This window comes from Protopterus annectens, chromosome 8.part0 (genome assembly GCF_019279795.1).
Source record: "Protopterus annectens isolate FY-2018-M chromosome 8.part0, PAN1.0, whole genome shotgun sequence".
Taxonomy (NCBI): Eukaryota; Metazoa; Chordata; order Ceratodontiformes; family Protopteridae; genus Protopterus; species Protopterus annectens.
The window spans coordinates 1504253650-1504269377 of record NC_056741.1 but is presented as its reverse complement, the minus strand read 5'-3'; the positions used below and the strand labels follow the sequence as shown (position 1 = coordinate 1504269377).

At 44.7% G+C, this 15728-nt stretch overlaps 1 protein-coding gene across 1 annotated transcript in view; it reads right to left on the bottom strand.

The window, feature by feature from the left end:
* The window catches only part of ST14 (ST14 transmembrane serine protease matriptase), a 1989024-nt gene that overhangs the window by 1879794 nt on the left and 93502 nt on the right, over nucleotides 1–15728 (bottom strand). The window contains exon 4 of the mRNA XM_044081090.1: nucleotides 14218–14372. Coding sequence (XP_043937025.1) covers nucleotides 14218–14372 — 155 coding nt within the window. The remainder of the gene's footprint in view (nucleotides 1–14217; nucleotides 14373–15728) is intronic.

The following is a 15728-nucleotide window of genomic DNA, read 5'->3' as shown; positions in this document are numbered from 1 at the left end:
CTCAGACCCTCATGGCTTCTCTGCACAATGGATGTGAAGGGGTTTCTCCATGTTTGTTGATGTATCAGACTGCTGATGTCTGTATTAACTGCAATAATTCCTATAGGGAGAACATCCTGAAAGGGTTGCAACATTAACAGAACACTGATATGCAATCTGGCTCTGAGTCCATGTGCCTTGGACCATCTCTCCCTTGAAATGCCCCCCACCCCACCCCAGTTGGGAAGCATCTGTGCTCGCAGTGGTTGTGGGGGAAGGGAGTAATAATGGCCTGCCAAGGAACAGGTCATCCAAGAGAGTCCACCATAGTATATGCCATCTTGCAAACCTGTGTTAACTTGACAGGAACAGATAGAGGCTTGTAAAGAATAGACTGCTGAACAGCAAGAGTCCAATGGAGAACTCGCATAAAAAAGCTTGCTAAATAGACAAGATTGATGGCAGCTGCCATACACCCAAGAGCCTGAAGTATTAATTTTGACGGTGGAGATGAGAAGTCTATGATAGTTTGTTCTTGGCTCTCAGTGTCTGAATGCGATGGGGAGACAATGATGCTACTTGATTTGTTGTGTCCAGGAGAACCCCAATGAATTTCAAAGTTTGTAATGGGGATGGTTGTGATTTTGACACAGTTACAGTGATGCCAGTGATGCCTAGGTTACTGGACATCCGAAACAAATAATCCCTGTGTTGAATAAGTTTATGACTAGTTGGAGCAGTCAGAAGCCAGTCGTCCAAGTACAGAAACACCCAGATTCCCTGCAGTCTGAGATAAGCTGCTACTACTGTCATACATTTGGTAAATACCCTGGGGACTGTGGTGAATCCAAAGGGCAGAACTCTGAATTGGTAATGACTGGCTCCCAGCCAGAAGTGCAGCTAACGTCTGAAGCACCTGTCTATCAATGTCTGCCCTGGAAGTCTACAGAGTACATCCAATCGTCCTTCCACAACAGCATTAGGATTGACTGAACCGTGACCATCCACAACTCAAATTTCTTTACATACAGATTTAGGTTCTTACATCCAGAATTGGATTCTGGTCTCCAGTTTTCTTTGACACTAAAAAGTTCCAAAAACACACTGTCCAGTTGGGACCACTTGGATGAATTATTTGCAGTAGTTTTTGCAATTCTCATACTGCATACTCTGACTGGGTGGAATGTTGGGGAGTCTCCTCTGTTTTCCTAGAGATGGAAGGGAAAAGGGAATACAACAGCCTCTGGAAATTATGCTCAGCACCCAGGTATTTGTTGTTAGATTGATCCACCCGTTTGGGTGTAGCAAAAGCCACCCCAACTGCCTCTAGAGTAGAGTAATTGGGCAACACTTCAGGAGTGCTGGTGGGGCTGGTTATATAAGGGTTCCCTGAAGCCCTGATTCTGCAGACCCTCTCTACCTCTAGGGCAGCATCTACCATTGAAACTTCCTCCTCTGCCCGTGCAGGAAGAATCTCCGCATTGATCCTAAAAAGACCCACTGAGATTTTTGGAACCAGGTTTTCTAACCTCCTCGTTCATTTCTTGAGAAAGTCCATTGAGGAGTAGAAAACTTGATCCCACAGCAGAGAGGGTCTCCTTCCTTTTAACTGCAGGTTAGAGTATCTTTGACCAATGGCCCAAACAAAGAAAGTACAGTTTTGTACCTACCATAAATGTAGATGTTCGAGTGCTAATACAGCTGCAGTCATTAAAGATGGGTTCTCCTGCCATCAGGCGGGTCCTCGGTCGGCCGAATTCCAAAGTCTAGGTCCGGCGTCGGTTGTCGTCGCCTTCTTCCCTGACGTCAGTGCGACAGGGGTATAAAAGAAGCAGCCGACGCCATTTTCTTCAGTCTTTCTTGCCCCAGATGTCAGGTGCCCCCAGAAGGAAGGCAATACATAATTTTATATATATATTAATGCAATGCAATATAATAAAAAAACAGTAGTTGCAAGCAAATACACCATAAAAGAATAACCCAATCAGGTTGTATGAGGAGGTGTTAGCCACTAGGCCTGTCCCAAGAGGGGAAGGAGGGAGGGAAACCTGGACTGCAGCTGTATTAGCACTCGAACATCTACATTTATGGTAGGTACAAAACTGTACTATGTTCATCGTGCATACAGCTGCAGTCATTACAGATGGGTAGAATCCCAAAGCTACGCACAGGGTGGTAGGCACTAGGTGGAACTGAGAGGAGCCAGAATGCCCTGCAACACTGCAGTGGCAAAGCCTGCTCTAGTTTTGGAGTATAAAGGTAGGTGGTAGTGTTTAGTGAAGGTATGCACAGAACTCCAAGTGGCTGCCTCCAAAATATCTTTGGTAGGAACTCCTCTGAGGAAGGCTGCAGAGGTAGCTGTGGCCCTTGTGGAGTGGGATCTAATGCCTGCAGGTACAGATTTACCATGAAAAGCGCACTATCAGGTTTTACCTCATATCATGCGTTCCGGCCCCAAAATCAGGACAATACCAAGAAAGGAGGGGGGGTATCCATATTCATCAAGGACACCCACACCTCAAGACTGGTGGCAACGCACGATGCATCGGAGACCATCCAGGTGCAATTGACCATAGGCAAGACTGCTCTGCAAATTGTAGCATGTTACAGGCCACCCTCACAAACTCAGGAACCTCACATGGCTTTCCTGAAAACACTGGAGGGGATAAATGTATCTCCAAACACCATCATACTAGGTGACTTCAATTACCCTAATATAGACTGGGAACACTACTCAAGCCCAAACACCCTATCCCAAAAGTTCCTGGAATTCATAAACTCAAATGCCATGGAACAACTAGTCACCATCCCCACAAGAGGAGAAAACATACTTGATCTCATCATCACGAACATGGGAGCACAATGTTCAACACCGGAAGTATACCCCTCACTGGTGAGATCAGATCACAAACTAATCTCGCTGGAGGTCCTCATCCCACCCCCACCTGAAATAAAAAAGACCACAGTAAAGAACTTCGAAGCCGACTTCACACTTCTAAAGACTAGTGTGGTCTCCTTTAAGGCCCCGAGCGGAAAACAGTACTCAAGCCGCTGAATCACTTACAAATGCCTTCTACCAGCACCTGCAGGACTGCATGGATAAGGCAATCCCAAGCAAAAGGAATAAATATGCAGCACAGCCTCCTGTCTCACAGCGAAAAAATGCACCAGCACGATGTGAAGATATAAAAGCACAAGATTTAATCCAATAAATAAAATGCACACACGGTTAAGCGCTTTCATCCACAATGGACTTCTTCAGAACACTAAATAAAGCTAACAACCAGCCTTAAATACATTTGAACATTACTTAATTGATAAATCACGTTCCAAATAAATACATTTTAAAGTGCTAGTACCTACAAAAAAGTGCCAGTGCATAAATGGACAAACTTCCAATGAACAATAATGCAATAAAACAATAAAACATTGGAAAAATACACATAAAACCTATACATTGCGATTTTCTAAAACAGGTTTAATAGTGATGTGTTCATTGAGACCAGGGTGCGTGGAGGCGTTTAATTTCACCTGCCACCTCACCTCTTTTTCGCTCACTAATTTCTTAACATCCCCACCCCTAACATTAGGTCTGACTACCTCTAAAATACCAAATCTAAAATTTGAACAGTCCTCACTAGCCTTGATATGTTTCCATAAAGCGTTGTTCTCATCCTGTTTCCTTATGCTATATTGGTGGTCATAAATCCTATTACGTAGACACCTCGTGGTTTTGCCTACGTAGAAACAGGGACAACAAGTGCATAAGGCTAGGTATACTAAATTAGAGGTTCTACAGTTCCCTTTTTGGAAACATACTTTAGTGTTGTTTTAGAAAATCGCAATGTATAGGTTTTATGTGTATTTTTCCAATGTTTTATTGTTTTATTGCATTATTGTTCATTGGAAGTTTGTCCATTTATGCACTGGCACTTTTTTGTAGGTACTAGCACTTTAAAATGTATTTATTTGGAACATGTGATTTATCAATTAAGTAATGTTCAAATGTATTTAAGGCTGGTTGTTAGCTTTATTTAGTGTTCTGAAGAAGTCCATTGTGGATGAAAGCGCTTAACCGTGTGTGCATTTTATTTATTGGATTAAATCTTGTGCTTTTATATCTTCACATCGTGCTGGTGCATTTTTTCGCTGTGAGACAGGAGGCTGTGCTGCATATTTATTCTTTTTGTGGACTGTTCTCAGTTTGGTCTTTTTTAATCCCAAGCAAAACAAAGACTCTTTGTACCAAAGGCAAGCGTCCAGTCTGGTGGACCCCAGCCATAAACAAACTCTACAACAAAAGGAGGAAGCTACTACAAGATAGAGCAAAATCCTTAAAAGGTAAGACACCTTTGATCACTAAGTAAAAAACTAAGAGCTCTCATAAAATCATCCAAAGCAAATTTTGAGAGAAAAATAGCTAAAGACTCAAAAGACAATCATAAGGCCTTCTTTAGCTATGTTAGAAACCTGGGAGGAAACTCCCAGATATGCTCAGAACTAGTTCAAAATGATGTGAAGATTACTGATCCTACAGACATTGCCAACATACTGGCTGACCGGTTCAGTGCAAACGCCCCCCCCCTCCCCCCCAAAAGGAGAGATATCTATACCAAACGATTGCAGCCCCCCAAACATCTCTAACGCCCAAGTGAGAACTGCTCTCTCCAAAGTAAAAAACACAGCATCCATGGGACCTGATGGTGTCCCCGGCTGCGTGCTCCACGAACTCAACGAGGAATTAAACCCACAGCTAGGACAGCTGTTTAATCTTAGTCTCACCTCTGGATACGTACCCAGGGAGTGGCGCACTGCGACTGTGGTCCCACTTCACAAAGGCGGTGCCTCCACCGACCCTGGAAATTACCGGCCCATTAGCTTGACAAGCCTTATCTGCAAAGCCATGGAGAGGATCATAATGGACCTCATAAATAAAGACATAGGGAATTTGCAGACTTTGGATCCAACCCAGTTTGGCTTTGTCAAAGGCAGATCATGCCTTTTAAACTTGGTCGACTTTTTCGAAACAGTCACCAAAGCCACTGATGAGGGAAAGGCAGTCCATACAGCCTACCTCGATCTGGCGAAGGCCTTCGATACAATACCCCACTCGGGTATCATTGAAAAACTCATCAGCTTAAATGTTAACCCATACATCACAAGATGGGTTGCAAACTGGCTGAGTGACAGAACCCACAGGGTCAGAGTTGCTGGCGCCATGTCAGACTCAAAGCCTGTCACAAGTGGTGTCCCACAGGGCTCAGTCCTGGGCCCACTCTTGTTTGGCATCTACTTTTCCGAAGTACAAGCAAACACAGGAGGGTTACGGCTGACAAAGTTTGCAGATGACTGCAAACTGGCCGTGGTCGAAAACACATCTGACACAGATATCCTTCAGAAGGGTCTCTCAGAAACGGATAACTGGTGCCAGAGCCATGGCCTAAAGTTAAATGCCAAAAAATGCATAGTCATACCCTTCGGGAAAAACAAGGTTACCCCTAGCTACCATATAGGTGGCAATCCACTGAGCACAGAAGAAGTTATCAGGGACCTGGGGACCCAGGTTGACAGTAGCCTGTCATTCGACACCCATGTAGCTAAGGTAGTTAGGAAGACCTTCTACATTGCCCACCTTATCATGAAGGGATTCACATCTAGATCAAGGGAGGTCATAGTCTCCCTATACTCATCACTCATCAGACCAATGATTGAGTACAATGCCCCATTCGAATGTATCTGACCCGACACTTGCAGCAGCTGGAGAGGCCACAAAAGTTCCTCACCAAAAGGATAAAGGGTCTCAAAAATCTGTCCTATGCTGCCCGACTGAAAGAACTCCAGCTCTATTCAGTCGCCACCGCTGCTCAGAGGTGACCTTTGCCTGACATACAAGGCCATGTCAAACCCAGATTTGATGAATATGCTTCACCTCAAAAATCTAGATCCGTCAGAGCCACAAGGCGGAGACTTAAACCTCGACACGGCTATTAATAGGGCGTGCTGGAGGGATAGATTCATCACCCAAAGACTCCCTATGCTGTGGAACAAAATCCCGGTATATGTGAGGCAGAGCACCTCGCTGGCCTTGTTCAAGAGAAATCTTGACCAATGGATGGGAGATCGCAGATATACCCCAGGGATTACCTCAGTGTCACTGCTCGACAGAGGCACAGCAAAATAATGGGTATAGTTCCCCATACTAAAGGGGTGGCGTAAGCCACAAAACTATGGGCTAGGCTTGTAAATGCCCTCGGGCAGATAGCCTAGTATGAACCTATGAACCTAAAAACATATGCAGTGGCCTACCCATTTTGAAATTGTCTGTTTGGAAATTGGCTTCCCTTGAGCTCCTACAGCATAGGACACCAAGAGTTGTTCTGATTTTCTGAAAGGCTTTGCACTGTCCAAATAGTAACGCAGCTGTCTATGGATGTCTAAGGAATGTAGCAGCCTTTCCTCCTTGTTTTGAGGGTTAGGGTAAAAGGTAGGTAAGTGTATGGCCTGATTTAAAGCTACCCTGGATACTACCCTTAGGCATAAATGACGGGTTGGTTCATAGGGAAACCCTGTCCTGATGGAAGATAAAGGGCTGCACAGCCATGAGGGCCTGTAGTTCCGAGACCCTACGAGCTGAGGTAATAGCCAGAAGGAAAGCTGTTTTCCAGGATAAATATTGCAAATCTGTTGAGGCAGCTGGATCAAAAGGAGGCAAGGTTAATTTTTCTAGAATGTAATTAAGATCCCAAGCAGGGATTGGTTGTTTCCTTGGAGGTCTTATATTCTTAGCCCCTCTGAGGAACTGTCTTAAGAGTGGGTGAGAGAATAAAGGTGGATCGGTGTTGTATTCTGCAGAAATGGCTGAGGCAAGGATTTTGATGGAGGAGAATGAATGTCCACTGCTTAGCAGCTCAGCTAGATACTGTAATATTTGAGGCAAATCCAGTTTTCGAGGATCCTGGCCCTTTTTCTCATTCCAAGCGCAAAACCGTTTCCATTTTGCGGAGTAAGCTTTTATAGTAGACGGCCTTCTGGCCTCCAAAATGACATCCTGCGCCTCCTTGGAGAGTAGGGTCTGTTGTGATGTTAAGGAATCTTCCATGCGGCCAGATTGAGTGTTTTCAGCTGACTGTGAAGAGTTTTGTAGCTGTGTTGAGTCAGAAGAGGCATTAGAGGTAGGGTCCATGGAGGAGAATGCATCAGGCTCCTCAGGAGTGGGTGCCAGTGTTGTCTTGGCCAGTCTGGAGCAATCAGTATCATCTTTCGTCTGTCTGCTCTTGCTTTCAAAAGCACTTTGGGCAGTAGAGGAAGAGGTGGGAAGGCGTAATCTGTCAGTGCTGTCCAACTGAAAGAAAGGGCGTCCACTCTCCAGGCCTTTGGATGAAATGTCCTTGAGCAGAATTTTGTTAATTGATTATTTTTGTGGGAGGCAAAGAGAACTATGTCTGGCCTTCCCCACGCTTGGATTATCTCTGTAAAAACTTGAGGATGCAACTTCCATTCATGTGGATCTGTCATATTTCTGCTTAGATTGTCTGCCAGCGTGTTTTCCATGCCTGGCAAGTACTGTGCTTGAAGCTCGATTTGCAACTCCAGAGCCATGTTCCAAAGTGACATGGCCAGCCTGCAAAGAGGGTATGAATGTGTTCCGCCTTGTTTGTTTATGTACCACATTACTGCGGTGTTGTCTGTTCTTATCAATAGTTGGCCTGGATGCAGAAGGTCTTTGAAAGCTATAATAGCATTTATCACTGCTAGCATCTCCTTTTGATTGATGTGAAGGTGCTTTCCCTTTTGGGACCATTTGCCCTGAATGCACCGGTCTGTCATGTGCGCCCCCCAGGCGTAGTCTGAGGCGTCTGTTGTGATGACTTGATTTGCTTGAGGCTTGCAGAATAGTAGACCTGTGTTTGTTTGGCATGCTTGAGCCCACCATAGAAATTCCTTTTGCAAACATGGAATTAGTGGTATCATTGTTTCCAAACTGTGGCTGTGTTGACACCATAGGTTTTTTAGGTACCATTGAAGTTTCCTCATATGCAACTTTGCACATGGGATTAGTAAAATGCAAGATGCCATGAATCCCAGAGACTGCAGGATTTTCCTTGCAGTTAGCCTGGTACAATTTGCTAGTGTCTTGAAGTATTGAGTTAGTTGCCCCTGTTTTTCTGGCGTAAGATAGGCCATCTGGGTGTTTGTGTCCAAGTTGGCACCCAGGAAAATTATTTTCAGAGATGGCGTTAGCCTGGATTTCTCTTTGTTGATTGTGTACCCCAGAGAATTCAATAACCTTGTTACATAAGCCAGATGTTCCAGAAGTATGTGTTTGCTGTTACGCTTGGATCAGGCAGTCGTCCAAATAAGGGTATATTTGTATCCCTTGAAGTCTGCAGTAGGCAATTACTGATGCAGTAGATAAGCCAAAGGGCAATGCAAAGAATTGATAGTGGATTGAACCTGCAAGAAATCTGAGGTATCTTCTGCAGCTTTGTCTGATTGGGACATGCAGGTATGCCTCCTTGAGGTCCAATGTTACCAGCCAAGACTCCTTGCCCAGCATGGGAAGAAGCTGCTGTAAAGTGAGCATCTTGAATTTTGGTACGAGTAGAAATGTGTTTAGGATGGATAAGTCCAAAATGGGTCTCCAATCTGTTCCCTTCCTTGGTACCAGGAATAGTCTGGAATAAAAACTTTGACCATGTTCGTGAGTAGGTACCTCTTGAATTGCTTTCATGCCCATGAGCTTTGAAATTTGTACTTGAGCCTCTGCCCTTTGTGTGGCAGGTTCGGCATGCCTCTCATTTTTTGAAGGGTGTGAAAATGAAATCTGTAGCCTCTGTTTATAATGTCCAGGATCCATTTGTCTTGTGACAATATGCCAATTTTTTGAAAATAATGCCAGCTTTCCTCCTAAGGGTGCTGCCGTTTGAGCCTTGCTTGGCATGCAAAGGGGAAAGTCATTGGGTTTGTTTCCTGTATTGCTGTGAACTATCTTTGCCACCTCTTGGTGTTGGAGTTTGCCATTGTCTGCGTCTATACAATCCTTGAGATTGTCCCCTGCCCCTTGGGCGCCTGTATCTACCTCTTTGGGGCCTGTCCGTGGCTGGAAAGGACCAATTTTTTGAAGGCCAATTTCTACTAAAACGTGGTGGTTGTACCTGTAGAAAATCTTTAACAGTTTGCATAGATTTAGCTTTTTCTTCCATTTTCCTTAGTACCTCCTCAGCATTAGCACCAAATAATACATCCTTTTGTAGAGGAGCATCTAGTAATTTAGCTTTGACATGATCAGGCAAGGTTTGTTCCCTAAGCCAGGCATGTCTACGTATGACTGATCCTGTAACAGCAGCTCTACTTGAGGCCTCTAGAGCATCATAACCACATTGTAAGGTGTGCTTACCCACTTGTTCTGCACTATGCATCATATCCTGCAACTCCCTCAAATCTGGTTGTTCAGGCTGTGACATTTTATTTTTCAATTGTGATAACAGAAACTGTTGATATTTAAGCATATGGAACTGACAGTTTAAGGCCCTCATGGCTAGGGTAGCCGAGGTATATACCTTTTTCCCCCACCTTCCTAAGGATCTAGAATCTCTCTCAGAAGGTAATGGATTCTTAGCAGTAGAGGCCTTCATTCCCTTGGGGCCCTGAGAAATGGTTTCTGGGTCAACATTATGGCTTTTGTAAAGAAATTGGTGTGAGTTAGGAACTCTGTAGTACCTATCAGGCTTGACTGGGGCTGGAGGCAGGGAATCCGGATTAAGGCAGGCCTCCGAGTAAACATCATCAATTATGTCCAAGACAGGAGGTATCGCCAGAGGTCTGTGCTGCGGTAGCAAAAGAAATTCCCTAAGCCTTTTCTTGGAATCTGAATAGTCTTGGCCTTCCCAGTTGTAGCGTTCCCTCAAGATATGCAAGGTTTCCCCGAATGAGAAATCCTCTGGGGGGGATACAGAAGGAATGGACTCCTCTGCATCGGAATCTTCAAAAGGGAGTAAGAATGTTCCTCCTCATCAGAATGCTCTGAAATAATGGAGCCCTGATCGGAAGAGGGTGATTCTTCCTCCACTCTGGGTCTCTTGTCTGGTGGGGGTTGGGAACCCCTGATGAGAGTAATTAAATCCTCAGCCATTTTAAGCATCTGCTTTTTAGGTATGGGGCCTGGAGATGGGCCCTGTGCAACAGGTCTCTTGGAGTGTATGGCTGATTTGGACTTAGTAAAGGCCTTGATGGAAAAGGAAGAGGAAGGTCTGAAGACACCATGGGTGGAGGTAGACCTGTCCACATTGTGAGGCTCAACGCTAACAGTGGCTTCGGTAGCTGTAGTCAGGGTGTGGGCCAAGGAACCTGCGGCCTCGGTTACAGAGGACACCGCCAGAGAAGCGTCGTCGGTAGTCGGGGGCTGCGTAGGCACCTCGCTGAGAACCAGACCACGTGTAGTCGGTTTTGGCGTGGTGTCAGTGGAGGCCGCGGATCTCTCGTGTCGGTCCTTGTCCTTGCGTTTTTTGGACAAAACAGGAGTCGGAGTCTCCGACATTATATAGTTAAAAGTTTTCCCAAAAAATGCTGGGCGAACTCCGCCCGACGCTTAATAGTGCATTTATTGAAACTAGCACAAAACGACAGCCCGAGACGTCGTGGTCTGGGCCTAAACAAGGTATACAGAGGGAATGCAAATCCTTATGCGGTATTTGTTTCCGACAAGAAATACAATTGTTAACTTCATCCGACATCAGTCTGAGGCAAGAAAAGTTTCCCCAACGGGGTACTTAGCTTTAAAGAAGACTTCGGTTTCCAAATTTTCGTAATTTCAGGAGCTGGCCGACCGGCACTTGCGAACTGCTTCTGCTTCGGGCACCGCGCGGCAAAAAAGACTGAAGAAAATGGCGTCGGCTGGTTCTTTTATACACCTGTCGCACTGACGTCAGGGAAGAAGACGACAACCGACACCGGACCTAGACTTTGGAATTCGGCCGACCGAGGACCCGCCTGACGGCAGGAGAACCCATCTGTAATGACTGCAGCTGAATGCACGATGAACATCAGCCAATGGGAAAATTCTCAATGGATGCCTTGAAAGACTCCACGAAGTCAGAAAGCCTCATCCAGGCATGTCATCTAATAGCAATACATGAGCAGACTGCCCGTGAGGTGCCCTCTTCTGAATGGGAGGACGAGCTTCATGAAGGAAATATGGAAGAAAAAGTCCACTGCGGAGATACTTTCTTGAAGTTGTCTACTGACATGGTCCCTGATAGAAACAGAAAGTTCTTTGACCAGATATTTCTGCAAGTGAGTGAAATATGCCAGATAATTTAACTCAGTCAGCAAGAAGGTACCAGAGGCATAAACATGCTTACCAAATCTGTCCATCTTTTGGACTTCCTGTTAGGCAGTTAATCCTTGCTAGACTAGTTCATTTTTGGTAGCTGCTGCCATCACTATAGCATCTACCAGTATACCCTTCGACCAATGTAGTGTGTGTCCTGGGGAGGGGGGGGGGGTTTGTCAGGACGATTGGGGATTGGCTCAATGGTGTCTGGTTCCTTCCAGGCCAGGACGGAGACCATCTATGAGGTCATCTGCCAGGGGGCTCATCCAAGACGCAAACAGACCCACCCCAAAAGCCACCAAAAACACTGTCCCAGGATCTTAATGTCTCCAAAGGAGAAGTCTTCCAGTGGCAATCTTGGGGATCTTTCTCACTCAAAGTCTGTCTTAGGGGAGTGACTCCATAGGGACATCTATGTGTCTCTTTTTGTATGTCTTCTTGAAGAACCTCCTCTGCAGGATATTTAGGGGAGGTTTCAAAAGAGGATACTCCCTCTTTAGGGGAATGTCTTGGAAGCTTATCAAAGCAGGCTGACCCTGGGCAGGTATAATGGGCTCAGCACTCGGATCCAATGACAGAATATGGAGAGGATCACAGATCTGAGAGATCAGATCTCTGAGAAGATAAGACCCTTTCCACAACCAAGAAAGCCAACAGACCCGGAGAAACCCTCCCCAGTACTCTAGGAGCTGAAGCAATCGAAGAAAGGGAGGGACAACTGGATTAGAGGTCTCCAGGTAGAACTGGACCCAAGCTGTCAAGCATTAAAGCTTGGAGGGAAAGGGACAGATCCAACATTACAGTCAAACCCTTACTCCCAGATCAGATGCCATCACCACAGAGCTAAGATCCACTCCAATCAAAAGATCTCAGAGCAGAGCTAGTCAAGGCAACTGTAGTAGAGGAAGACAGTTTCCTTGGATCAAACACCAACTCTCTTGGTTGTCCATGATCCTGTAGCTCCAAAATAAAAGTTTGGATTGGAGAAGATCTAGCTAGGGTCCACAAGAGTACTCACAAATCAAAGATTGGATGGAGTAGGCAAAACTTCCATCTGAATCTGAGTTCTGAGATACAGCCGCATCATCCTGTCCATATCTAGTTCAGAGAGGCTTCTGGAGGATCTAGAAGAAGCCACTGACTCTCCCAGTCTGGAATGTCTGGTTGGAGTCTGTAGTATCTTAAATGGTAAGGTAGAGGACACCAACCTGACAATTCAGGAGTTCATCTCCAAACTCTCAAACCCAAGGTGCTAGGATCCTAGGAGACCGCTGAAGGCCAGGGAGAAGGGAAAGCCAAAGCAATTTCTGCCGGATCAAAGGAACGCTTCAAATCAGACACCTTTGAATCTGCAGATTTACACAACTTTGCAGGTGGCTGCAAAGCAGCCCTTGAAGACTTGTGAGGGTGCATCTTGGAATGTGATGAGCCCAGCAGAGGTTTAGAAGGGGAGTTGAGCCCCTGGCGAAGCGGGATTAAAACTAGTTTGTTTCTGCAGTCGGCTAAGGCACTGGGATTAAAACAGTCACAGGTGTCACAAGCCAACTGCAGATGCTCAGCGCCCTAACAGTGCATGCATTTACTGTGTGCATCATAATGTGGGATTTGATGCCCACATTCCGAACAGTGGTTAAAGCCTGTTGGTTTGTCTGACATGGTCAGAGAAAAGGGATCAACAAAGCAAATAATTTTTTTTTTTTAACTAAGCAATGAGAGAGAAAAAAAGAACAGTCTGTAAATGGACAAGCACCCAGTTCCAGAAGGAGATAAAAGCAGAAGGATATAGTTAGAGCAAGATGGGACGGGTTGACTCAAAACCCTAACACCTGCAAAAACTAGTGGGAGGGATGTTAGAGAAGCAGGAAAGAGGAGATTACAATATAGCACTTATCTGAAAAATAATTGGCTTAAACTATTCAAAATACACTCAAACTCGAGACTGAAGAAACCACTTCTGTCAGCAATGGGGGGAAACCAGATCTGAGGAAGCGGGGTACAATGCAGAGCATTGTGGGTAGAGGGAGGAGCTCGAGACTGAGAAAGTCACAGAATCGGATCCATAACCCAATACTGAAGAAAGAAAATTAAATCAGATAGATATATGCACACCATGTGGGCATCAAAATTGGGTATCTTATGCCCACAGGAAATGCAGTTCTTAAAACTGGTAGGCTTGTCAGACATACCAACTAAACAGTGAAGTTATTGGATACAAATTTTTTTTTTTATAGCAAAGAAGGGGGGGGGGATCAACAATGGTAGAAAGAATACTTCAACATGTACAGAAAGAAAAAGGCCTAGTGCCATCAATGGTGCAATAAAACTACCTAAATGGTATGAAGGTATAAAAACAGTAGAGAAGAAGGGCTAAATATGTACAAATAGGAACAAGAAGAAAAATTTAATTCTATTTTTACTCTCAATACCCAGCTAGGCACCATAGAACTCCAGAGAACACAATCCCAGATGAATAGTTAAAGTAGCAAATGAGATGCAGTGTAATCTGGCAAGCAGGGGCACTATGGGTTAAGGGGGGAGCTAGAGAGTCAGATCCCAGAACCTAAACAGATTGCCAGAGTCAGATACGACACACAAGTTAAGGAATGAATGGAAATGGCAACATCAGATCATTAGAGATTCACATCACCATAACCAAACACCACAACAGTAAATACATAAAACACAACCACCCATACCAACAGCAAATGATTGCCTTTCTACAGAACCAAACAAAAATGGGTACGTTCTCTTAGTTCCATTTTACTCGGCTGCACCATCTGCAGTCAATAATTGATCTACAAAAAGAAAAGGTGTTAAGAAGGGAACGAAAATGGCTTCAAAGTAAAGGGGAGAGGAGTGGAGAAGATGCACAAAAGTACAAACCTATTCTTCTTGACCATACTTACGAAAAGCAATGATGGATGCGACGTCCAGTGAGTCTGGTCTCCTCGTTTTCTTTTTTCTGACATTAGTATGTTGAGTTATAATACTGTCAACTTGTGCCTCTTCATCACGAGGTATCCTGAATTCAGAGATGTAGTAGGCCACCACACTGCCTTCACTAAGGGCAAAAAAGCAAAAACATATTAGTTAGGTGTGCAGTGATTGCTAAAACATTCCACATCATTCTCAAAATAGAATGCAAAAGTAATCAATCCTCCAGTTTAGGTCAATAAACTGCTGCTGCCTTTACAAATACTGTCAACTGTCATATCATAGGTATAGCTCAACTAAATGACCCAAGACAAACATTCTCTGTTTAATAAGAAATGCTTTGGTGGACAATACACAAAGGAGCAGGAAAATTTTTACCCTCATGCTTGGACAGCTCAGCTAAAAGTATAAAGTAACGTAGTGTCCCACTCAAGTGTAGATGTGAAAGTAGATCAAAGTTGTAGTACTGATTCTTGGGTCTTCCTTACATTATCTGTACCAGGCAGGCATCCGATGACCAGCATCTAAGCAGTCTGATGCCTGGGGACACCAAGACTTCCCCAGTTTGAATTTCAGTGAGGAGGAGGAAAAGACATTGGAGGCCGACATGGGATGATGAAAATAGAGACTTAGCAGAAGAAAAAACTCTACCACTTACACCCAGCAAAGGGGGAGACAAGTAGTCAAAACCTCCTCTACCACTTACACCCAGGAAGGGGGAGACAAGTGGTCAGCAAACAGAGGGGGCTGGAGGGTGGGAGCATGTACACCAACACTGACAGACTAACAGTTATGGTAAGTGGGGCACAGTTGTACTATGTTCTTTATAGTCCATGCGGCAGTACTGATTCTTGTGAGGACTCCCAAAGCTAGAAGTTGGGTGACTGGTCATTTGTATGGCCCTAGGGAATTAAGACTTTTGCAATATGGCAATAACAAACCATGCTCTAGCCCTGGGAGACATTACCTAGGTTATACAGTTTTGTAAAGGTGTGTAATGAATTCCATGTGGCTGCCTCTAGGATGGCCAAGGCAGGGACGCCTTTGAGGAAAGCAAAGGCAGTTCCCCCCATGCCCTGAAGTGAGCTTTAATATGCCCAGGTAAAACTTTTCCATGGTGTAAATAACAGACCTCGACACACAGCTATCCAATTTGAAACTGTATGGAGAAAGCTTTTGCAGAGAATAAATAGGCCAAGCCTATCAATAATTCTTCTGCTATATTCGGAGTTTTTGTCCTGCCTAGACAGTACCTGATTTGCCGTGTACATCCAGGGAATGGAGGAGTTCTCTGCCTTGCCTGGAGATTTGGCAAGAACACTGGTAAGTGGATATTCTGGTTCAAATTACGTTTTGATACCACGTTAGGCATAAACAATTGGTTTCTTCTGATGGTGATCATCTCCCACGGAAGACCATGAAAGATTTTTTTTTTTTTTTAAACAGATGAAGGCTTTAGCTCAAACTCGCCAGCTGATTTAAC